At 40.7% G+C, this 24,161-nt stretch overlaps 1 protein-coding gene across 1 annotated transcript; it reads right to left on the bottom strand.

The window, feature by feature from the left end:
* Positions 1–406: 406 nt before the first annotated feature.
* On the bottom strand, positions 407–23,245 carry SYT3 (synaptotagmin 3; the record flags this gene model as incomplete). Its single annotated transcript, XM_081343327.1, has 7 exons — positions 407–493; positions 1,908–2,037; positions 4,047–4,218; positions 7,334–7,454; positions 19,478–20,039; positions 21,539–21,920; positions 23,110–23,245. 7 exons carry the CDS (start codon positions 23,243–23,245, stop codon positions 407–409), a joined length of 1,590 nt encoding a protein of 529 aa, XP_081199453.1.
* Between the last annotated feature and the right edge of the window lie 916 nt (positions 23,246–24,161).

The raw sequence follows: 24,161 nt of genomic DNA, 5'->3' as shown, positions 1-24,161 counted from the left end.
CAGACGATGGTGGGGGGAAGGGTGATTATGAAAATGTCTCAGACAGACACTCCCCTAATTCACACATGAATATAAAAGAGGGAGGAGGGAAAGCACAATCAGACCAGCAAGATATTATTATAGCCAATCTAAAAGTATTTTTTGTGGAATTTCTTATTTGGTCTGCACTGCCATCAGACTGCAATAAAGGATCCAATACAATGATCCAATACTCACTGGCCAAGTGTCCCCTAAATAAGGTCATATCCAGGAAGCCCCACGTAGTATCTACTTTATGAACTGTCTGGCATTAATCCTATAAAAGAGTGATATAGTAACTGGGGCACAGATGAAGAAGCGTAGGTATCACTTCTATCTCCCTAAGACACTTACAGTCCCTGATGGCAAAGGGCTGCTGGTGGTTGCTTTAGTCTGAATGAACGCTTTCTACTATGATGCTAGGTTTATCTTGAGCTGGAGGATTCTTGTTGATATAGCTGTTCAAAGTCTTCTCCTGAAAAATCAGAGGCAGCAAAGAGAAGAAAAAAATCAGAGGGATAAGTAGACTCTCCAGCCTCTGCCATGGCACCCTGAGCTACGGACTCAGGTTTGAAGAAATGATCCAACCTTGGGCCCCATCCAGTGGTGGGATTCAGGTATGTGAACAATCGGTTCTCTGTGTGGATGCCATTTCTGGAAGTCCATTCTGGGCCTGGGCAACAAAAAAATAGCTACCGCTTCTGCTGAACTGGTGCGAACCGGCTGAATCCCACCACTGGCCCCATCCCCCCAAAACTGTGTCTTCCCCTAAAAGATCCAGAAATCCCAACTCCAAATTCTGTCCCAGCTTATGACATTATACAATCCTGACAGTTTTCTTAAGCTTTTAGCCCCTTGTTTCTCAGTTATTTCAGAATGTTATTCCATTGTATCAGCAAGTCTTCCAGCATTCTTCAGGGACCATGCTTTGTATTCAGGATACATTACTAAGTTCCTGGAAGGGTACTGTACCGCTGCAGTACTAGAATACATAAGAGACGCAACACTTTCAGCCAACAGTCTAGGGCTACATCATTACCATAAAAGCTGAGTGAAAAACAAGTCATAAAAGGAATACACATGTAATTTATTGTATTCTTATTTATAGGAATGGGCAGCTTTTATTGTTTCAAGGGCCACATTTGTTTGGAAGGAATCCAGGAAGGCCCTAAATGACAACGGTGGGTGGAAATTAAGCAAGATGTGAGTGGAGCAGTGTCATAATTGAGAGAGAGAAGCATGTTTTTCATTCTCTCCTACAACTTCATAAGTTCCCCCATTTTTTTTCTTTGTGAATGAACCTTTATTGTCAAAGTACAACCATGTATACATTGAGATTGGCTGAGCCTCCCTTCATGCCCCCACCCCCAACTCACAGTGACACAAACCCTCCATCTTATTACACCATGTGAATAACTGCACAACACACCGGCCTCACAAGTCAATCATACATAAAGTTTATAAAATTATTTCCCATTCAAAAGCCTGACAGCCCATGGATAAAAGCTGTTCTTCAGCCTGTTGGTATGGCTGGCTATACTCCTGTATCTCCTGGTAGGAGAGTAAAGAGATACCGTCCAGGGTGTGAGTCATCCCTGAGAATTTTCCTCTATTCCAGTGTTTCTCAGCTTTGGCAACTTTAAAATGACTGGCTGGGGAATTCTGGGAGTTAAAGTCCACTAATCTTCAAGTTGTCAAGGTTGAGAAACACTGCTCTATCCTGTGCCCAGGCAGCAGGTTAGAATAGCTTTGTGCTTAACAGAGAAGTTTCAGAATGACTAGTTTATTGCCCCTGTTTCTTACTGATCTGGCATTTTAGTTTAGTTTTTATTTTCCAGTGAAGCAATTGGTTGGACACAGACCTGGTGTTCCCACAGTATCACACTCACCTCTACTAGCTGGTGCCAATGTTCAATGGGCTTACGTGGATTTGCCAGCATCTCAGCCCAATGATCTCTCCCAGGTGCATCAGCATCATTGCCCACTCGACACATGCCAATGACTTCATTATGCCCAATGCTGTGGAAGAGATTAGTTCAGAGCCAGCCTTTCAGAGGTGGAGGAAAATGTCAACCTCAGTTATGTGATTTGCATAAAAAAACCCTAAAGACTCCCTTAAGTTGAGTTCATCGCCTATGTCATGATCCAAAATTTTTAATTCCCTTTTTCTAGACTTCTTTAAAAAATTTCTACTCTAGCATATAGCCATAGGTTTTCTGCAGATCTCCCATCAAATATTAATCAGATCTGATTAGTTTTTTTGTATTAGCCAAAGGCATGACAGGGACACAACTGTGAGCTCCTGGATCATTTGTATGCTTTACTTAAAACTGCTGCAATTGGGACCCAGAGACAAACAGATCATTGAAATATTAAGTCCCCCCTCCCAAAATTTTTGAAGCTTATTATGTCATAGGTGGTACCTTGCTCAATAGTAGTGACTGTGAGAGGGATCTCGGAGTCCTAGTGGACAATCACTTAAATATGAGCCAGCAGTGTGCTGCAGCTGCCAAAAAAGCCAACACAGTGCTAGGCTGCATAAACAGAGGGATAGAATCAAGATCAGGTGAAGTGTTAATACCACTTTACAATGCCTTGGTAAGGCCACACTTGGAATACTGCATCCAGTTTTGGTCACCACGATGTAAAAAAGATGTTGAGACTCTAGAAAGAGTACAGAGAAGAGCAACAAAGATGATTAGGGGACTGGAGGCTAAAACATATAAGGAACGGTTGCTGGAATTGAGTATGCCTAGTTTAATGAAGAGAAGGGTGAGGGGTGACATGATAGCAGTGTTCCAATATCTCAAAGAACAGGGAGTCAAGCTATTCTCCAAAACACCTGAAGGCAGGACAAGAAGCAACAGATGGAAACTAACCAAAGAGAGAAGCAACCTAGAACTAAGGACAAATTTCCTGACAGTTAGAACAATTAATCAGTGGAACAACCTGTCTCCAGAAGCTGTGAATGCTCCAACACTGGAATTTTTAGAGAAGAGACTGGACAGCCATTTGTCTGAAATGGTATAGGGTTTCCTGCCTGAGCAAGGGGTTGGATTAGATGACCTCCAAAGTTCCTTCCAATTTTGTTGTTGTATTCCATTTTAGCATCTATTTCTGCATCAAAAGTACATGTATCATATTAAAATACTAGTGGATTTAAATACTAAGTACTCCTATCCTGCTAATCTGCTTCTTTTCATATGTATTGGATCACAAGCTCCCACCTGCCAGTATAGGGAGGACTGATTATGTTGCATTCATTCATAAAAACAGGCAGACAATAGCTCATTTCCTTGCCACCTTCCAGAGGTGGGAATATAAATTCCCAGAATTTCTAGGCCAGTATAACTATGGCAATGAGGTCATGTCAAGGGTTCAAAGCCATATAACTGAAAGATGCCCACATTGGGTAACGATGGTAATCCATGATTGTACTCAGGGCATAACTCTCTATTTGTCAGAGAATGTGGAGCAATCTTGGCTGTAAGTTCCTCCCACTGTTTTATTTTTCTCCTAACTTAGTTCTTGGGTCTCAACTCATCCTCCTCATTAGAAAAAGTAAATGAACTCCTTCTCTAGTAAGTTGCAATATAATTCCGGAAGACGTTTTTTGCACTACACTTCACTAACCCATGAACTAGCAACACAGCATCTGACTTACAAGATGTACCAAATCAAATAACCTGAATGCCCTGACATTTCAATGTGATTTTGTGTGTTGTAACAAGGCTTTCGTGATCTGGGTGGGTGGATAAATTCAAGCCGTTCTATGAAATTGTACAACAGTATCCACAGCAGGCAAGAGTTGCCAATATACCTCCTCAAGACATCCTAATCTGTGTCTCCATCTTGCATGTAGTGCCCAAAATTCTGCAGTGAATTTGCTGAGTGCGGAGCCATCGCTGGCTGAAATGACTTCTCCCCAAAGGGAACAGGAAGTCTAAATGCCCAGCCAGCCCAAGCCCTTTAAATCATGCCTATTCAATTTAACTCACCAGAATTTGGGTGGATATGATATATCTTACCAATCATAATCCATGACTGCCAAGGTAATGCTGACATGCTCCATGCTGTCCTGGGGAATGTCAAAGACAAGAGCCTCATTGTAACTGGGGTTCAAAGTGTTTTTCTTGATGGAAGTCTTACGCTTCTTCAAGCGCCTCCCTTCACACATGAGGGATGCTTTAACATAGGGATCTGAAAAAGATGCAGGCAAAAGGTAGAGAAAGGTGGTCCAGGATTAGAGGGGAAAGCAGCCAAGCCAAATTTATATCAAATGCCATCACTTGTGGCCTCTCTGTCTTTAATGTTCTGCCCCACCCCATTTCTGATTCCTGTAATTTTAATTCCTTTGAGTACAAGGAGTTTAGACTACCTGATTGGTCTCTGACAGGAATCTTTTCTAATATCATCTGAATGAGGTTTTTATAGTTGTGGGAACTGTCTGCAAGTGCTTACAGAGGACAAATGCTGTCCACTATAAAGTATCATAAGGTCCAAAACCATATGCAGGAGAATGGCAGGGCAGAACTTGCAAGGAGGAGAATCACAATTCAATATCCCTTTCTTTATGATACAATTTCCACAAATAGAAAAGTAGCATTATAGGGAATAGGCTGGGCTATATATTACCTTTTTTCCTAATGACCTACTATTTCACAAACTTTCCATGCAATCAGAAAAATACCAGGTAGCAAAATGTTTGAGGCTGGCCCTGCCCCCACAATAGACCTATCATATAAACCAGCCAGCCATTTTCTTTGGCAGAAGGTGTAGCATAGATATAGGTTGGGATGTGCCCACCAAACCTAACCTGCAATTGCAGATTATATAGGGAGTTTTACCACTGTAGAACAGAATCTACCTTTCAGTTTTCCACTACCAACATTCATAAAGGGGGGCTTACTTTGAGAAATTCCCACTCTCTCCTGGTTAGTTGCAACTGCAAGTCTTTCCTGTTTTCCTTCCGTAGAGGATTGGGCTCTGATTGGCATCATAAGCAACAAGGATCAATTTATCCAAATTGACTTGGCATTTTCTGTTAAGAGGCATTCTCCATATCACAAGCATGACAACTGTCACTGAGATGTATATACCTAACTAGAGGCAGTAGAAAAATTCATTCCATCTGAATGTTTATGCAGACTGATTGAGTTCATCTCTCCCAAATGTACAAGCAAACCAAAAATAAACCACAGCTCCCACAGAATGCAGATTACAATTTTTAAAAGATGTGCAAAGAGCAGAGTTTAAGGAACAATGTGCATAGATAAAAATCATGTGTTATGAAAAGTGTATCATAAAAAGACTATATGCAAAAACATTCAAAGAAAAGCACATATAAGAAACTATTAGAAGAAATAGACAACAACATTTACAAACTGCTGGGAAAACAGGCCAAACATAATATGGTGAAAAAAGAGATGCTGAATAAAACAAAAATTGACAGATGTGCTCATTTGAAGCTGAACTATGTCCTTGTAATAGCAATGAAGCATAATACAGTAGGACCCATCTTACCCTCATCTTGTTTCCTTCTCAGTAACCCGCTTTGCTGCTTTCTCTGCTCTAGTTTTAAATGCTGCCTCCTTTCCTGATAGCAGGGATAAGGAGCCTGATGCTCCCTAGACGTCTCGAATTTTAGCTTTCAAACAGCCTGGCAAGGATTAAGGTTTAGGAGATACATCCCAAAGATCTGCAGGGCACTAGATTGCCAGTCCCTCCAGCCACTGCTCTTACTTCTGATGACCTCAAATTCTTACCTGCATTTGAATCCCCTCCTTGCTAAACCCTACACAGGCTTCTGTGAAATCAAAACACACCCAGAAGCTCCGCCATTCATTTCCTGCTGCCATCCCACCCCCAAATTTATTAAGAACAGGATTCCAATCTACCAAAACCTTGAAATAAACTAACCAGACCTAACTGCAGAAAAAATGACTTCAGGTGACAGATGTACCCTTAGAAGCATACTCCACTCATGAATTTGTTTTAGCAAGAGAACAGAGGCCCAAAGACATGTCATATAAAATGTGATTTTGCTTTTAACATGGTTTAAAGCAGGGATAGTCAGACAGACTGTAACAGAGGTAAGAAAAAGTTAAACTCTCCCTCCCTGGCTGTGAGATTCATCTCTTAAGGCTCCCGCTCAGAAATGCTGTCTGCATTTTCCAAAACCAAGAACATTAAAGCTAAAAAACTGTTTCATTGCACAAATCCTTTCACATAATATCCCATAGTGCAGGGGTGTCAAACTCAATTTCACTGAGGGCCGCATCAGCATTGCGGTTGCCCTCAGGGGGCCGGGTGGGTATGGCCAGGGTGGGCATGGCCTACTGGGTGGGCGTGGCTAGAGTGCGTATGGCCTACTGGGTGGGCGTGGCCAGCTCTACATCATTGGCATCAAGGGTGCCTATGGGGGCCTGGGCAGGAGTGGGACAGATCTGAGGGTCTCTGGCAGAAGGAGGGTCTCTGGGCCAGGGCCAAGGCAGTGGGGGCCGTTCCCTCACTGTTTCCAGGATGGCTTCGTGGGCCACATGAAACTACTTCGCGGGCCGGATCTGGCCCCCGGGCCTTGTGTTTGACATGTCTGCCATAGTGGATTCTTCCATCTCCCCAAAGGTTCCTTTTTAGCACAGTCTGACGTAGGATAGAAAAAAGGGGAAAGAGCAGGGAGAAGTCAATTTCTATAGTTTTTTTTACTACTTTTAAAATAATCTGGAGTCAGAATGTTTTATTAATCTATAGCAAACCATAGACATATACTAGTACATTCTAATTTTTCTTCTGTCTTCTCCTGCCCACCCTAACTGACAATCTGATTGCCTAACTGACAATCCTCCGGCACTTCACTTCTGATATTCAGCTTTCTTTCCTCACTTTACTGTCCTTTTTCACCTAGGTAACCACCCTCTAAGTCAGACATGTCAAACACAAGGCCCATGGGCCGGATCCGGCCCGCGAAGTGGTTTCATGCGGCCCACGAAGCCATCCTGGAAACAGTGAGGGAACGGCCCCCGCTGCCTGGGCCCTGGCCCAGAGACCCTCAGATCTGTCCCACTCCTGCCCAGGCCCCCATAGGCACCCTTGATGCAAACGATGTAGAGCTGGCCACACCCACCCAGTAGGCCATACGCACTCTAGCCACGCCCACCCAGTAGGCCACCCCCACCCTGGCCACACCCACCCAGCCCCCTGAGGGCAACCGCAATGCTGATGCGGCCCTCAATGAAATTGAGTTTGACACTGCCAATGGCCTAGCTGTTTTGCTTCAGGAACTGCTGGTCATGACCCAAACATCACATACACTCACCAGAAAATCCAGTCAGGTCCATGGCTTTGAGGTTGGTAGCCTTGATAATGGTAACCGTGAGACGACCCGCGGTGGGGAGGTAACAGAGGGAAAAATTCAGCTCCCCAAGGTCTGCTTTTTCCTATGAGAAGATGAGAAAAGAAATGGAATGGTTTCAGGTCCTTAGTTTAAAAAAGAAAACCTTCGCTGAAAGTATTGAATTAGAGGCTAGATAGCTTTCTGCCAGCTGTGCCTGGACCACATCTTGCGTTGCAGCCGCCCTGAGTCTTCGGAGAAGGGCGGGATATAAATGGAATTAAAATAAATAAATAAATATCGGGAAGAGGGCTGAAACAAATGCCCACTTCATTCATGCGCACACACCTATAGAAAAGTCTTAGAAAAATACTACTGATTTGCTGTATTCCGGCAAGCATTCAACGTATTGTATTATTTTCAGTTTTGACAGCAGCTAAATCAGGTATGAGATTAGAGTAGTGGGTGTAATGGGCTGTGAGAATAACCTTGAAGAGGAGGAGAAAAAGCCACAGCCAAAGCAATAGTCAGGTAAGAGAAATCTCATCCCAAATCAGGAACTGAATTTGAAAAAGCAATGACCCCCAATGACTCTACCTAGTTCTCTTTAGAATAAAGGCAGAGAAGGTGGGGTGACACTTTCAGAGTTGCAAGATTTATGTCAGTCCTTCAAGGTAGATCAAACTTGAGCGCAAAGTAATGAACGTTTAAAACTTTCGTTATAGGGTTACAGTAACAGAATCTTACAACTTTGAATGTATCTCCCTCCTCCTTGCCTTTATTCTTGTCAGCCAAATGTAGACCAAATCAAGAAACAGGAAGGCTATCAACATTGGCTATAATAACAGAATCTTGCACATTTCATTGTGCTTTCCTCCCCACTCCTGTTATATCCATGTGAATTAGGAGGGTGCCTGCCTGAGCAGCATATGTATCCCTTCTCCCTGTTTTAAGCCATGTTTTCCCTTCACTGTTTTGGTAACAGATCTGGCCTTTCTGTGTCAATCTCATATTCCTTTCTCTCTACATATTTCTCAGTATTGGATATATCTTTTGTAACCCCTTTACATCAGGCATCCTTGCTCAAATTTTAGTCCCAAACACCTGGCCAGCACCAAGTTACATATCTCTATTTTGAGATCTGTGACGAGTTCTGTAACTAGGCACTTCTGCAAAGCTCCTGGAAGAGTGCATTTTTGGCTGGCAACCTGATTTAAGAACATTTTTTTTCCTACCAAAATATTCTCAGGTACTATTCTCAGCACTCACTTCATTTGGACCATCAATTAGAACCCTTTTCTTTTAAAGTAGGGGTCTCCAGCCTTGGCAACTTTAAAACTTGTGGACTTCAACTCCCAGAATTCCTTGGCCAGCCACTTAAAAGTTGCCAAGGTTGGAGACCCCTGTTTTAAAGGATAATCAGTGATACACACACACACACACACACACACACACAATGTATGTGTGTGTATGTGTGTGTATGTATATGTATGTGTGTGTGTGTATGTATATATATATATATGTATGTATATGTATGTATGTGTGTGTGTATATATATATACACACATATATATACACAGACACACATATATCACACACACACATATCCATATATCTATATATCATCTATATCTATCTATCTATCTATCTATCTATCTATCTATCTATCTATCTATCTATCTATCTATCTATCTATCTATCTATCTATCTATCTATCTATCTATCTCTGATTGCCATAGAAATAGTCTTCTATACTATTGGACTATAATGCCTATCCTTGATAAATATTCCTCCTGGGTGAAATTTATAGGAATCTAAAAATATCTGGGAACCACAAGTTCTCTCTCTAACCCTACTGTAATATGCTGATTCTCCATAGTTTAAAACTCTGAGAAAAAAGTGTCAGACTCAAACCATTCAGGGATCTGAATGTTTAAAATAGTTTTCTTTCCCTTTTAAAATCTGTGGAGCTTTATATAACTAAAAAAACCAACAACCCAATATCAACCAAACAACTTCTAGACAAACATGCCATAGAAAATAAACATAACCAAAAACAAAGCAATACCCTCCTTAAATGGTAAGAAATACTGTTAACTGATAAGAAATGCTTATTACACATTAAGTTTCTATTTCCTCATATTCCTATCACACAAACACTTAAATACATACACACCAACATACCTTTTCAATGGAAAATGTATTAAAGCCATCTGTCACAAGTGGGAAGTCAAAATATTTAGGAGGGAGAATCTGTGTACAGGTTGTCTACAGGCTGTAAACAACCTCAATTGGGGGCCCAAATTTCCATTGCTTAGCAACATAGTTGTTAAGTGAGTTTGTCCCATTTTACAACCTTTCAATTTTGTCACAGTTGTTAAATGAATCACTGCAATTGTTTAGTAACATGATTGTTAAATGAATCTGGCTTCCCCATTGACTTTGTTTGTCAGAAGGTCACAAAAGGCAATCACATGACCCCAATACACTGCAAATGTCATAATATGAACCAGCTGCCAAGCATCTGAATGTGACCATGAAGATACTGTAATGGTTGTAAGTGTGAAAAACAGTCACAAAGTACTGTTGTACTGTTCTAACTTTGAATGGTCACTAAATTAAAGGCTGTAAGCCGAGGACTACTTATACCCACTTTTTTTTAAAAAAAAATCTAATACAAAGGACTGACTACCCTGTCAAGGAATTTTCTCCATCTTTCACGTAGATGCAGTCCTTGCTTAGTGACCACAATTGGAATCGGCAATTCCATCGCTAAGTGCCATAGTCACTAAGCAAAAAAATAAAAGCATGTGGCTGCCTCAGACTAATATTACTTCTGCCTCTGTCATTAACTGAATCAATGTGGTTGCTAAGCAGGACACCATGTGACTGTGACTTGCATTTCATTCCCACATTCTCTATTAATTCTGCTTGTTGGTAGTTGGTTATGAAACTTGCAAAAGGTGACCATATACCTGCAGGACACTGTGATGGTTGTAAATGCAAGGATTAGTTTGCAAAGTTGCTTTTTTTCAATGTTTGTAACTTTGAACAATTGCTAAACAAGGCAGTTGGTAAGAAAGAACCACCTGTCTCCCACTTGGTGAGTATGATCATCGCAAAATAATTCTGATTTTTCAAAGTTGGAGTTTCATAGCCAAAGTTGCTATTTGTATTAATAGGAGGAAAATGTTTGCTTAAAAACATTTTAATCATCATCATCATCAATAATGGGGAAATAACCATTATATATAAAAATGATAAAATAAAAGTTAGATTACCAGTGCACAGGTTTGCCTACAAATTTGGGATGCTAGAGCAGTTACCTTATTAAGGTTCATGTATGATGAATAGTGCCTTATAATCCGCAAACCTACCCAAATTAAAAAAAGAAGATCTGAACATTTGGCCCTGTCTTTTTCAGTGATGTCTCAGTGCTAACAGGTACAACTCCTGAGGCCTCTAGGCAGGACATAAAGATTACTTGTAACCTAGGCTAACATGGGTTAACTATCAGTGCTATCTCTGATCTATAGACATGTCTTGATTTTAGGGAGCACATTGTGGGCACTTAACCAAATGACTGCCTGGTAGGTATAGTGAGTCTCAAAACAGTTTCCCTTTTGTTGATGTAATTCCTTGCTGTAATTTTAATAAAATAAATTTTAAATGATCACTACCTGTCTATCTTGTTTAGCTGCAGCTATATGAAGATTACCTTTCTAGGGTTTCAGAGAAGAATGTGCATTGAGCAGCACATTGCGCTATGCAAAGCACATTGACTTAACTAGATCCATGTTCCTTGTTCTGAAATATTAACAGGTACACACCTTTCCTCCACAACATCTAATTCTAATGAGCAGAGCAGGCTTAGTTGGGAAAGCCCTTAATGACTGTAGTAAGATAAGTTTTCTCCTGCAGGAATATAGGAAGGTGCCTTATGGTGAATCAGGCCATTGAGTCACTGTACTCAGGTCTGTTGACACCAGACACCCTAAGGTGCCCTTTGCTTAATCTGAAAAATCCTTGGCAGGGGAACAATTCAGGCCTCTGATAAGTGCTGCTGTTTCTTTCCTGCTGCCCTCCAAAGCAAACTTCTTGAGAGAAAGGATAGTGTGTGAATGTGTATGTAAGAGAGAGGGAAATTGGGATCCGACCCTTCTGTAGATGCTCCAGGCAATAATTGGCAACAGATTACACCTGAAAGAACCTTGCATTTGGAAAATAGAAAGGTTGCAGAGTGAAGGGGTGAAACCGGAGACAATTTTTCAATGAGTCAGATTTTCAATGTCTTCATTCAAGGCTTTGATCTTTCTCTCAAACTGGATACAGCCTGCCCCTAACTAAGTGTTCTCCAGATGTTTTGATTTCAACTTCCATTTTAGGTAAGAGTTCTGAGGACCAAAGAATTCAAAGCATATGGTAGATTCTTGATTGGAGAAGATCCACCTTGTTTCTTGTGCTCTCCCATTAAGCATGGCAACCTGGGTCCACTTATATAGCCGATCTGCAGATAACTTAATAAATAATACAGAGGGAATTGTTATCTTTTTAAAATATTGATACATTGCCTTTCAGATCAAATCCTTCCCAAGGTGGGTTGCTTTAGAATAATGAACATATAGAACATCAGGAAGAAAAAAAATCAATACAACCACAATCCAAAACAAAAAATGATTAAACTTTGAAAGAAAACTACATACTGTCTAAGCATCTTTCTGGCCTCTGGAGGAAGAAGGTAAGGAGGAAAAAGGATGTTTGGGTGCATGGAGAGAGGAGAAATTTTTTTTTTGAAATTAGAGGTGGTACAGCCCACCTCAATGAAGAAAACCACAATGGTGTGAGTTTACCATTCCAATGACAGCACAGATTTTTTTTAAGGTCATCTTAATCAAAACTATAATCTGCATAGAAGGAAAGTATTATACCACAGTGCTTGATGCTGCATGCTGCACGCAATTCACCACCAGGAGTCAGAAATTAAACTACTCCCCATGTGAACATCAAGATATTCCTGTGGCATTGGTGTTAAAGAAACAGCAGCTTTGACATAAAAGAACCAGCCAATTCCAAAACAAAAATGTGGGACAAGCAACCTACCAGTTGGGATTTCCAAAATCATACTATGGACAAGTCCCTGGAATTCAGCCCGGAACCTCTAATGAAAGCTCGGCCAAGAAAGGATACCTAATGAAAGTTCAGGATGAAAGGGAAGGCAAAGGAATTTTTGCCTCCTCTTCCCCACAGTGACCTAGTAGGGCATTGCTTCCTTTTCAATATTTTATGCTCATTTACCAGCTCAGTCCCATTTGCAGCCTCATCAATATGAATTAATCTCTCTCCTTCTGTTTCTAAGAGCCTTGGTGGAGCAGTGGGCTAATGCCTCCTTAAGTAACACCAGCTGCCTGCAATTAGTGCAGGTTCGCATCCCACCAGGCTTAAGGTTGACTCAGCCTTCCATCCTTCCGAGGTAGGTAAAATGAGGACCCAGATTGTTGGGGGCAATTAAGCTGACTTTGTAATAATGCCGCTTGGGGTGTGTGTGAAAGCCCTAATAAGCAGGCATATACATAGAATGAAGGCTACTGCTAAGCTTGTAAGCCGCCCTGAGTCTTCGGAGAAGGGCGGGATATAAATGGAATTAAAAATAATAAAAAAATAAAATAAAAAATCTTCCCCTTCCTTTTCCTCAGCAGCACTCCTAAACCATCAGGGCCCAAAGGGTATCACTTGGCCCTCATCCAGGCCAACCTACAGAGGAATGTGAGGCTAAGAGCAGGAGGGCGCCGTGTGAATGGACCATTGCTAGCTTAAAGGCAGGGAGATATATCTGGGAGGAGGAAAAGGAGAGGAAGCAAGATGAGAAAACAGCCATCTTTCTCTAAACACTGGTAAAGAGACACAGATTGAAGTCAGATAAAACCATGTGCACTGAGGCTCAAATTAGAATGGTCAGTTTTTGACTTCCTATTTGGACACCTAAGTCATGGGGAAGACTGTCATTCCAGTAGGCCAATCCCCCTATATCACTCTGAGCAAACTAAGCCAAATCCCAAATTAACAAAGCATAAAATGTCTATGTTTGCCTGTTGTGCTATGCCTAAACAACTGGCCTATAAAAAGATTTAAAGGGATGACTCGATTCAGACAATGTGCTAAAATTATGGCTGCAGAAGCTGTAGATAGCTTTACAATGGATTCCCTGTTAACTAGGTAGCTGACGGAGCTTCAATAATAATCAAGTAGTTAAGTCACTGGAGGCACACTTCAACGTTATACAACCTCTGCTCCCCTCCTGAACTGAAATGTCACTCCCTTCTACTCTTGTGATATACAATTGTCCATAACTACAGCAACCCTCTGGACCTGACAAATTTAGATATATGAAAGTGAGCTGACACTGATTAATATAAAACACTTTTGATGATTCATCCATGATTTATTCCATTTATATAAGTCATGACTTAAGGTATTTCCAGAAAAGACTGATTAGGCCAGAGGTGTCAAACTCAATTTCATTGAGGGCCGCATCAGCATTGCGGTTGCCCTCAGGGGGCTGGGTGGGTATGGCCAGGGTGGGCGTGGCCTACTGGGTGGGCATGGCTAGAGTGCGTATGGCCTGCTGGGTGGGCGTAGCCAGCTCTACATTATTCGCATCAAGGGTGCCTACGGGGGCCTGGGCAGGAGTGGGACAGATCTGAGGGTCTCTGGCAGAAGAAGGGTCTCTGGGCCAGGGCCAAGGCAGTGGGGGCCGTTCCCTCACTGTTTCCAGGATGGCTTCGTGGGCCGCATGAAACCACTTCGCGGGCCAGATCCGGCCCCCGGGCCTTGTGTTTGACATGTCTGGATTAGGCAATTGCCTTGTCTCATTTATGGATTTATATGGGGAAATCCAAGTGAACACCTTCTACTTTTAATCCTCCTGTTTTCTCATTGGTTGTTCTATCTTTCCTTTTGCTGTAGAAGAGGCATTCAGGAGAGAAGGACTACATTAGAACAGTTAATCAGTGGAACCACCTACCTCCAGAAGCTGTGAATGCTCCAACACTGAAAGTTTTTAAGAAGAGACTGGACAGCCCTTTGTCTGAAATGGTATAGGGTTTCCTGCCTGAGCAGGGGGTTGGAGTAGATGACCTCCAGGGTCCCTTCCAACATTATTATTATTATTATTATTATTATTATTAATAATAATAATAATAATAATAATAATAATAATAATAATAATAATAATAATAATAATAATAATAATATTGCAAGCTGCCTTTTGATGTGTGGGCCTGTGAATTCCTTGCCCATCTGATGAATTAATATGACATAGTATTTCATTACCTGTAGCTATCTCTCAGTCTAGGCCATTGAATAGTTATAAAGATAAAATTGGGATTCAGGAACCACATTCTGTACCTTCTTGAAACCAAAGATAACAAACCTGAGCAAGCCTAGAGAGAAATTTATAACTTCCATAAAATATATATTTATATATGTTCATGGAAATTCTTACCAGCAGAGGATTGCAAAGAGTGGGTGGTTATGTGATATCATTATCAAGTAAAGGAATTTCAGATTAACACATGAAGGGCATCAGGTAGGTGGAGAGTCAGGAAATGGATAAATATAGTTTCTTTCTTTCACTATTCCATTCCTGACAAGCAGTTTAGATGCTCCTAAGAAGCACAGATGCACTGGATCAGATCAGCCGTAACTCATGATAGGAAACATATAAAATGGAAGCAAAGAATATCCACCAAAAGCTGTTCAAAGTAACTCAGGTTTTGCTCGTTAATTTGACAAAATTGGCAAGTTTCAATATACTTTTTAAAAACAGGAATATAGGAAGGTGCTTGAAACAAGTCAGTCTTCCATCATCATAAGAATTAGCTCCATAATACTATACTCACCAAAAGGATGGCAGCTCTATAAATATTACAAACCTCTGACTGTATTAGCTTCCTGATTGGGGTGAACAATAATCAAAAGGGAAGACACAAAGTCTTTCCTTTACAAGTGACAAACAACAGCTTTCCTGAGGCTTCGGGCAGGGCTTCATCTTTCCCAGCCTAACGTAGGAACAGACAAAGTTCAATTAATATTTTGTATGCAAAGCAAGTGCTCTGCCAGTGAACTATAGCTCTTTCATCAAAAACCCACTTAGGAGAAGCATAGATACCATAATACTGTTATGCCATAACACTTCTTAAAAATCCTTGTGGGTGCGGGGGGGGGGAGGAGATGGTTCTTATTTATTATAAGTGACAAAGTTGTTGACAAGCTGAATAAACTGTGACATGTCCAACATTGTCTGCACTGGATGTTCACTGATAACAATGTCTTGGGGAGAGAGAGAGAAAAAAAAATCCCTATGGTTTACTTCATAAGTGCATACTTTATAAATGCACTTACTACTTCTTTCAGCTATTACCCCTGCCTAATGTTGGGTGTTTTGTCTTCACAATAACCAAAAACAGATTTAATGATGAATTGAATAAACTGAAATAATTTCCCAGTTAAATCTCACTGATTTCAAAATTTGGATGTAGCTTCAATATAATCTAATCAATCAGAATTCTCAGCATAGTATATGGCTCTACAGTCTCAAACCCTGCACCTCTAGCACTGGAGATGCAAAAAATGGGGGTGGGATGGGAGACTCTATTATTATACACACACACACACACACACACACACACACACACACAGAGTGCTTTTTTGTAAAAGAAAAAGGTGCCGGAACTCACACGTCATACAACCCGCCTTGCTTACCCTATATGTGTGTGTGTGTGTGTGTGTGTGTGTGTGTGTGTGTGTGTGTGTGTGTATCAGTTCATATCCAGCTTCTAAAAATGCCCAATTCCTATAAAGTTCAAATACTCAAATGCATGCCATACTCCCTCACTGCAATATTCGGAAGTACTGTTGCATATGTGGCTAAAACGCCATCACTCGCACAGAAGGAGGAGCATCTGGTAGGCACAGGGAGGATACACTTCAAAAGGTTGGGTAGGTGGGAGAGAAACCCTAAGAAATAGATTAAGCCACACATGTTTCTAAAGAATTGGATGCTCTGATTTGCAGGAGGGAAAACAAGCAACATTGGCAATTACGGTAGATGAAAGAACAAATGGAATGGCATATCTTGAACAGAGAAACCCCTTGTGCAATATAATTCCATTTCCAAAATGAGAATCGTAGGAAACTTCAACAAGACTGGGTGTTAAAACAGCCTTCCTCAGACTGGCACCCATCCAGATATGTTGGGCCACAATTTGCATCCTCAGTTTCCTCCCTGTGCCTACCAGATGCTCTTTCTTGTGTGCGAGTGATGGTGTTTTAGCTATTGAACAAATATAGCAACCATCTCCTGGTCTTTAGCCAGAAGTTCCCCAGCCAGAAGTTGGTGAAGATTGGTCTCCTCCTTCAGTTGCCTAAGGTCCAGGGTAATTCTCTATTCCCTAATCCTATTGGGAACCTTTATTTGGTCTTCCTCCCTTCCTTTATTCCACTGCTTTCTCCTCCACCCTAAAATCAGCTGATTTGCTAAAGCTCAGGAAAAAATCACACAATCAGTGAGAACTATATTCAACCAGGAAGATACTTCAGGCTTTTGGAGAAAGGTGGAAAGAAAGAAGGCAGTTAAAAAAAACTTGGACTGGCTATCATGACAATAGTTGAACATGACAGAAGGAAGGAGAAATCTGAAGTTGTGAGGAAAGGGCATTTGCTGACAGGATGGGGAGGAATGGCTACTGCATACCTGACTGCCCTAATTAACCACCAGCTTGATGAATAAGAGCCTAGCTAAAAATATGCATGAAGAGGGAGAAGAAGAAAAGCAAGATGAGTTGCTCTTTGAGAAAGCTCAAGGGGAAGGGATGGGGAGGCGGAAGAATGGGAGCAGGGAGAGCCCAATGTCTGTAAGAAACCTACGGAACCCCCCCCACTCCCATATTCTCTTTTGGTTTTACCAATTCCCTTCAGGGAACCCCTCCCTTGTTCATGACATTTCCCATTTTTCACCTCTGCCCACACAAATCCTTTTATATCATCCATTCTTCAGATACTGTGTACATTTTTAAGTAACCAAAACATTGTACAACCTCCCTGCACTTATATTTTGGAATCAGGACATTTTTGAGGACAGAGCACAGAAGAGATATGTGAGTGCCTTTCAACCTTTTTTTTTTGCAAGCAAAAAGCAAGGCGATGGGGTCGAGAAGCTTTCTGAATCTTGAAGACACTATTATCTACTACAGAGCTGGTGGTGAGCAGGCCAAGAGTGAAGCCCATGAGCTGTGAAAGCTCACCTTAATTAGGAGAGTATTAAAGAAAAAACTAATCTTGCACATCCTACAAATGATCATTACTGCTATTGTTATGTGCCTAGCAACAATGATAAGGCTGCAGTTATACCAAATTTCTACAGAGTTTGTGTTTCACAGTGAAAGTACATTATAAGTCTTGTCCAGCAGATTATATTGCTCTCCTGATCTTGTCCATAACTCAATATTTATGAATACACAGTGCTTATGTATGGAAGAATGATTCAGAATCCTTTCTACTACATTTCCTAGCCTGAAGATATCCCCGGTACTTTTTCAGAAGTAAAATAGTAATGTTTCCCAAGTTGTCTGTGGCACTAACCATTGACAACTTCAGGAGTACAAACCAAATTTTGTGTTTAACTAATGGGAAATCTCTCCTGCTCTTCTCTCTCTAGTTTACATACCACTTATAATCTGCCAATCAGAACGGTCCTTTCATTGATTAAACACTTTAGCTGGTCAGAATAGTGCCTGAACATTTGCCCCATATTTTTGAGTTCTGTCAGAATTAGAAACAAAATAGAAAAAAAATATTGGAAAATGGGTGCCAGGAAAAATTAGCCTTTTAAAATTGAAGGCTTGGTTTAATAGTCACTTTATCCTAATAATGAATCCGAAAGTGGTGTAAAATATAATTTCAACCTAGCAGTAGTTGTGCTAAGAAAGTAATATCCCCTTGTGGTTGGTGGGGATTGTGAACTTAATCACAGCTTTTTTAAATATGTAGAGAAAGCTTCACCCCTTTCTGCTTATCATTCTAAAAGCTAGCAGGGATTAAAATCTTCTTCATGCCCCAGTCAGCTGCTGCTTCAGTGGCATTTTATTTCTTTTATTATAATTAAAAAATAATTGTATCTTCTTCCTAAGCTTTGTAACACTGAACTGTAACTAAAAGTGTTTTCTGTGGTAGCAAATGAAGCAAATGAGGGCAATGCTCCCTTCCTCATTTTGTCTTCACTCCAACGGGACCACCACCGTCTGAACGGTGCTCAGGAGGGATATCAACCAATGGAGCACAGCTGTGTTCTTTTGTGTGACTAGCTGGGCTCTCCCCACTCAAAGAGCAAAATTGTCTTTCATAGTGTGGAAATGTTTACAAAAAAAAACTTGCCTGCCCCTTCCTTTTGAGGCAACTATTATTATTGATTCATGAATATACAATAGCTGAGCAATGCAGCTGCATTGATTGACTGAATTGATGAAGTGCACCAAGCTAAAATGCCGCATTGAAGTATTGAAGAGCTTGATTAACCAAATGAGGCTGCTGAATTTTGTAACTAATTCAATTACAATGAATTTAATCACTTGAGCAATTTGCATTATTGGTCAACGTTTACCTTTTAACTCAAAAGCCTGGAATGCATCATTCAAGGGAACATCACTTCTCACATAATCAAGTATAGGAAGTCATCAGCCTATAATCATAACTGTGAGCAGACTTTCTGTTGCTAAGTAAGAGAGTTGTTAAATGAGTTACATCTGATTTTATGACGTTTCTTGCCATGGCTGTTAAGCAAGCCACCACAGTTGTTAAATGAATCATGCAGTTGTTAAGCAAATCTGGCTTTCCCCCATTGACTTTGCTTGTTAAAAGCTGGCTGGGAAGGTCACCATCACATGACCCCAGGGCCCTGCAACCATCATAAATATACGGAGGCCTGAATTTGGATCACATAATCATGGGGATGTTGTGACATTTATAAAGTACAAGGAATGGTTGTAAGACACTGTTTTCAGTGCCACTGTAACTTCGGTTGGTGGCCAAGTGAAAGGTTGTAAGTCAAGGACTACCTGTAACAGCTCCACTTACCGAACTGGCTTCCATGATGTCCCGCCAGAGGGGAGCGTCATTGTCCCGCTCAGCAATTTCCAGCAGGTTGTCCAGGACGACTTGGCCAATGAGATCATGACGGGAGAAGCGGTCAAAATCGTAGACACTGAAATGAAGTTTACGTGAGGGCAGTTCAGCAAAGGGGACGTTGAAGTTAAAGGTCTCATTGAAAATAGGATTGAGTGTTTTGCGATGCACCTTTGTTTGGTATTTCTTTTTACGGTCAGGCAGAAGGTACATTTTCACATAGGGGTCAGAGAATCCATTCGCATCTTTGGCAGGTAGGTCCAAAGCCCGGAGTATCCTGACCACCAGCTGCTCCGTGCCGTAGGCATAGCGGAGGGCAAAGCTCAATTGTCCACAGCTTGGAGCCTCCCCTTTCTTGGAGTCTGCCTCACCTGAGCGCTGTTTATACAGTTCAGGTTTTATCTGTCCAATGCTGGTCACTTGTTCCACCTTGTCTTCTCCTCCTCCTCCACCATGGACTCCAGTGTCTGGGCTGCTCAATTGCTGGGTCACAGGACGTGGCAGTGTGTTGTACCTGGAGGGAACAGTAAAAAAAAATACAGCCAGAGAGACACATAACCACAAGTCCATTACATTCACCCCACAAATCAATACCCCTCTGTCCAGGATAGAGTTACAACTGTCAACATCCTGGCTTTAAATTTTCAGAAGGGTAACAAATACTTCTTGGTCTACAGATTAACTTAAATTGATTTAAAATTCAAATCAGTTAATTCATTAAAATCAATGAGATTTACATTATACACATTATACACAATGCCATGGTATTCAGAGGATATGTTCTTAATGTAGCTAAATCTGGATCTATTGTTTTCTTAGCGTATAAAAAGATGCACCAGATTTACAGATTTTTACAGATGAAATCTTGAAAAAAGCATACAAAAGCATGATGGCACCTGCTGTAACATGCATATTATCTGCCTTCCTTTTATTCTTTAAAACCAAAATTGGATATACACTTGATTTAATAATTTGATTAAATGTGCATATAACTGTTTCAGTATGAGATCTTTAATTAGTACTAATTTTTCACTTCTTATAATATGGATAAGAAACAGGAGATAAGTGGAGAAAGCTCATGAACTGTGATATGCAGATTCAGTTGAGAAGAACTGATTATCTAACTTGCAGATAATCAGTTCTTCCTTTGTTTATGAACCAGCAATAGGGTTATATTACAATTGTGTGCCTCCTATGTTACTGTGCTTTCTCTTTTCCCAAAGTCCCATTAAAAACCTCCAACACTAAGCATCTAGGAAGCTCAATGCAGTGAACAAGTGAACAGGCTACTTACCCATATAGCATATCTATGAAGCCAAATTTTAATTTTTAAAGAACTGCATCTGTTAAAATCAACCCAAAACTTTCCAAGCAGCACTGTGTTCCAGAATACTATATAATATAGTATTTCTCAGCTTTAGCAACTTTAAGATGTCTGGAGTTCAACTCTCAGAAATCTCCAGCCAGTTGGTTGGGAAATTCTGGGAGTTGAAGTCCAAGCATATTGAAATTGCACAGGTTGAGAAACACTGGTATAATGAACCAATTATTTATGTGTGGGTCTCATGATGTTAGTATTGCAGTCAGGAGACCCAGACTATCCTCTGACAATATGCATTATTTTCATTGTTCTTTATATACTGCTCAAAAAAATAAAGGGAACACAAGATAAGACATCCTACTATTAAATACAGTACATTGTGTTGTTTAAGTGTTCCCTTTAATTTTTTGAGCAGTATATTTTCATTTTATAGATTGGGAATCTGGGCTAAAAGATATTGACTGAAAGGCTCTTACCTTACTGATCATGCAGTTTCTGCCCTCATGCTTACAATTTTTTAAAAAAAGTTACATAAAAGAAAAAAATGGGGCAGGAAAAGAAAAACAAGAATACTCAGGCAACAATTATTAATGTTAGACAGATAGCACTGAGTGTATGTCCTCTGTATAAACATCAACTCTACAGATTCAGCTTGGGCTCTTGTTCTGCAAACCTCCCTCCTCACAACTCACCTGGGAGTGGGTGCCAAGCTTGCTACTTGCTGGTGGGAGTGGGCATTGGGAATGCTGCCTTCCTTGGTACCCGTCTGACTTTCCACAGGGAGGTCAGGGGAAGTTTGGCTAACTTTGAGGTTGGCCTCGGGATAGGAATCCATATCAAGGTATGATCTCTCAGGCATTTCGGGACCCAATTCTACCCGCTCAGCCAGGAGATCCCCAAAAGGCGAGTGGTGGAGATGGGCATGGAGGAGATGCTCCTTGCGTTGGGTTTGTGATGAGGATCCTTTATCCCGCCAGGGGATCCAACATAGTTTCCAAGAGACGAAAAGGGAGACGCCCAGCAGCACAATCCCGCAGAAAGTCACAATCACAGACAGAAGGCTAACCAGGATCTCTAGAGGAGAAAAGTGGAGAGGCAGATACCATAATGAAATATCAGGGATAAGTTGTCTTCTGTGGCCATCTGTCATCTTGGTTAGTTGAGTTATCCTCATTCTACTGGCTGTTGGAGAGAACCTAGAACTCTGGACTAGCAGCACCAATTGCCAGTGGGCAGAACACATGACAGCTCAACTCTTTCTTGAGTAGTACCATCAAACTGTCCCTGAGCCCCAATTCTGCCCAATCCCCCCATTAGAAGTGGACCAACCTGACTGTGTCATGATCTGCCAAGCACTGGAAGTGGCATCCATATAAAAAGTTATGCACCCTTTATTTTTTGGTCCCCTTTCCAGAGATTTTTAATTGGACACTAATTATAAAGCCAGTCTTAATTAAGTGTGAAACTGTAAAAATACTTTACTGAAGGGAAATAAGTCCCCCTCCCCATAAATTCTACAGTCCATTGGGATCAGTACTAAATATAAGCATAACCATATTATAGTTTCATACCAAAATATACTTGTCATCTACATTTAATAAATGCACAACATTCATTCCTTCTATCTTACTATTATATATATTTTCACTGTTTATACTCAAGTTTCCTAGTGTTGTTGGTACCTAAGAAAAATCTCTTATGGTTAAATAAATTTTCACAGATACAGCCAAGAATAGAAAAAACATTTCCCATTAAATCCTAACTATTTAAAGACTATTTAAAGCTCAGTGGCACAGACACATATATAGAATTCTCAATAAATACTGTAACAATTGCAATAAATATATATGTAATCAAATTATATAATGGTTCTTCAATATATTTTCCACTGCACAACATGAGTAAATACATTTAAACTGCTCGATTCAAAGCATTTCCCAAGAAGACTCCAGAGAGCATTCAGGATTTTTATTGTAGCAAATGTGATAAGAATTAGAATGCAAAAGTAGTTCAATTTTTCAAATGATCCCACAAGATTCATCAGAATATCTTTCTGTCACATAGAACTATAAAACAACATACAGGCATATTTTAGTTATTTACTTGTTCATATAAAATATTAATTTAATACTGAGACGTCTATGCTACTTCAATCCAGCAACATGTCAACAAGACCCATGAACTAGACCTAGGCCATAAATTTTCATCATTCTATTCCGATTTCCTCTATAGATATGTTGATATTATACATCAAGATTCTCACCTGTGTTGATGGGACCCACATGTCCTGTCAGTTCCTGGCACTTCTCACGCTCCTGGGCAGCACATGTGTTGGAACACAGCACATGAAGGAGCTCCATTGCCTTGCGATGCCTATCCTCATCATAATCTCCTGACATGATGCCTAAACAGCAAGTATTTTGTTGCATGTTAAAAATGTCATTACATATGACCTTGGGCCATGGTGAAATCTGCAGTGCAGGTTTCCTAGCAATAAGGCCCCTGCTGATTCTTATTGCTACCTGAACTTTGGGGTGTTCTTGCCAAAGAATTGAGACTCAGTCCCTGCTATCTTCATTGACCAGGTGAGTCACTGAGAGTCAGAGGAGGCTATGTTGAATTACATAATCAAACATGCTGACCTTGTGTTTTTTTAAAAAAAATCTTCACAAAAGTGCATCTTTTACTTGAAGGGGCTCAAAAATGTCTGGGTGCCACTTAGATTCTGCTATCTCTTGCATTTATTTTAATCACTGAGGCTGAAGCTGAAACAGACTCACCCCTCCAGAATAAAAAACAAAATGTACTCCATATCCTTGTCTACTCTGGGAAAAACTGGAGCTTCAGTGGTTAAAGTAGGCACAAAAATAATATTGGGGGATTACTGGAGGACAAGACAAGAAGCAAAATATATCCTTTATCAGAACTCTTGAGATACAATTGAGGACCTGACTACCTTAACAGAAAAGCCATTTTCGTATTTACTTTACATCAGTTGAAACCTGATTTATATTGCCAAAGACTAAAGCGGATAGCATGTGCAAAATGTATGGAAATTACAAAACAGGCATGGGATGTCTTTATGTAGCTTTGGGTGAACAAGGATTGAGCACCAACCTATATCTTATCTATCAATGTAGCCAAATCAGGATCTCAACTGACCAGCACCAAATGCAAGGGAGAAATACAGTGGCACTGGCTTGAGGCCCAATGCTATTGCATTATGTTTCCCGCCAAAATAATTACCTGGGAATTATCTTAGGTTGGCTGATCAGAGGCAGACCAAAGTTTGAGTGTGGATCCAGATTTACTTGG

The sequence above is a fragment of the Vipera berus genome (genome assembly GCF_964194415.1).
Source record: "Vipera berus genome assembly, chromosome: Z".
Classification (NCBI taxonomy): domain Eukaryota; kingdom Metazoa; phylum Chordata; class Lepidosauria; order Squamata; family Viperidae; genus Vipera; species Vipera berus.
The sequence above is the reverse complement of the archived record's forward strand: the minus strand, read 5'-3'. Positions and strand labels throughout refer to the sequence as shown.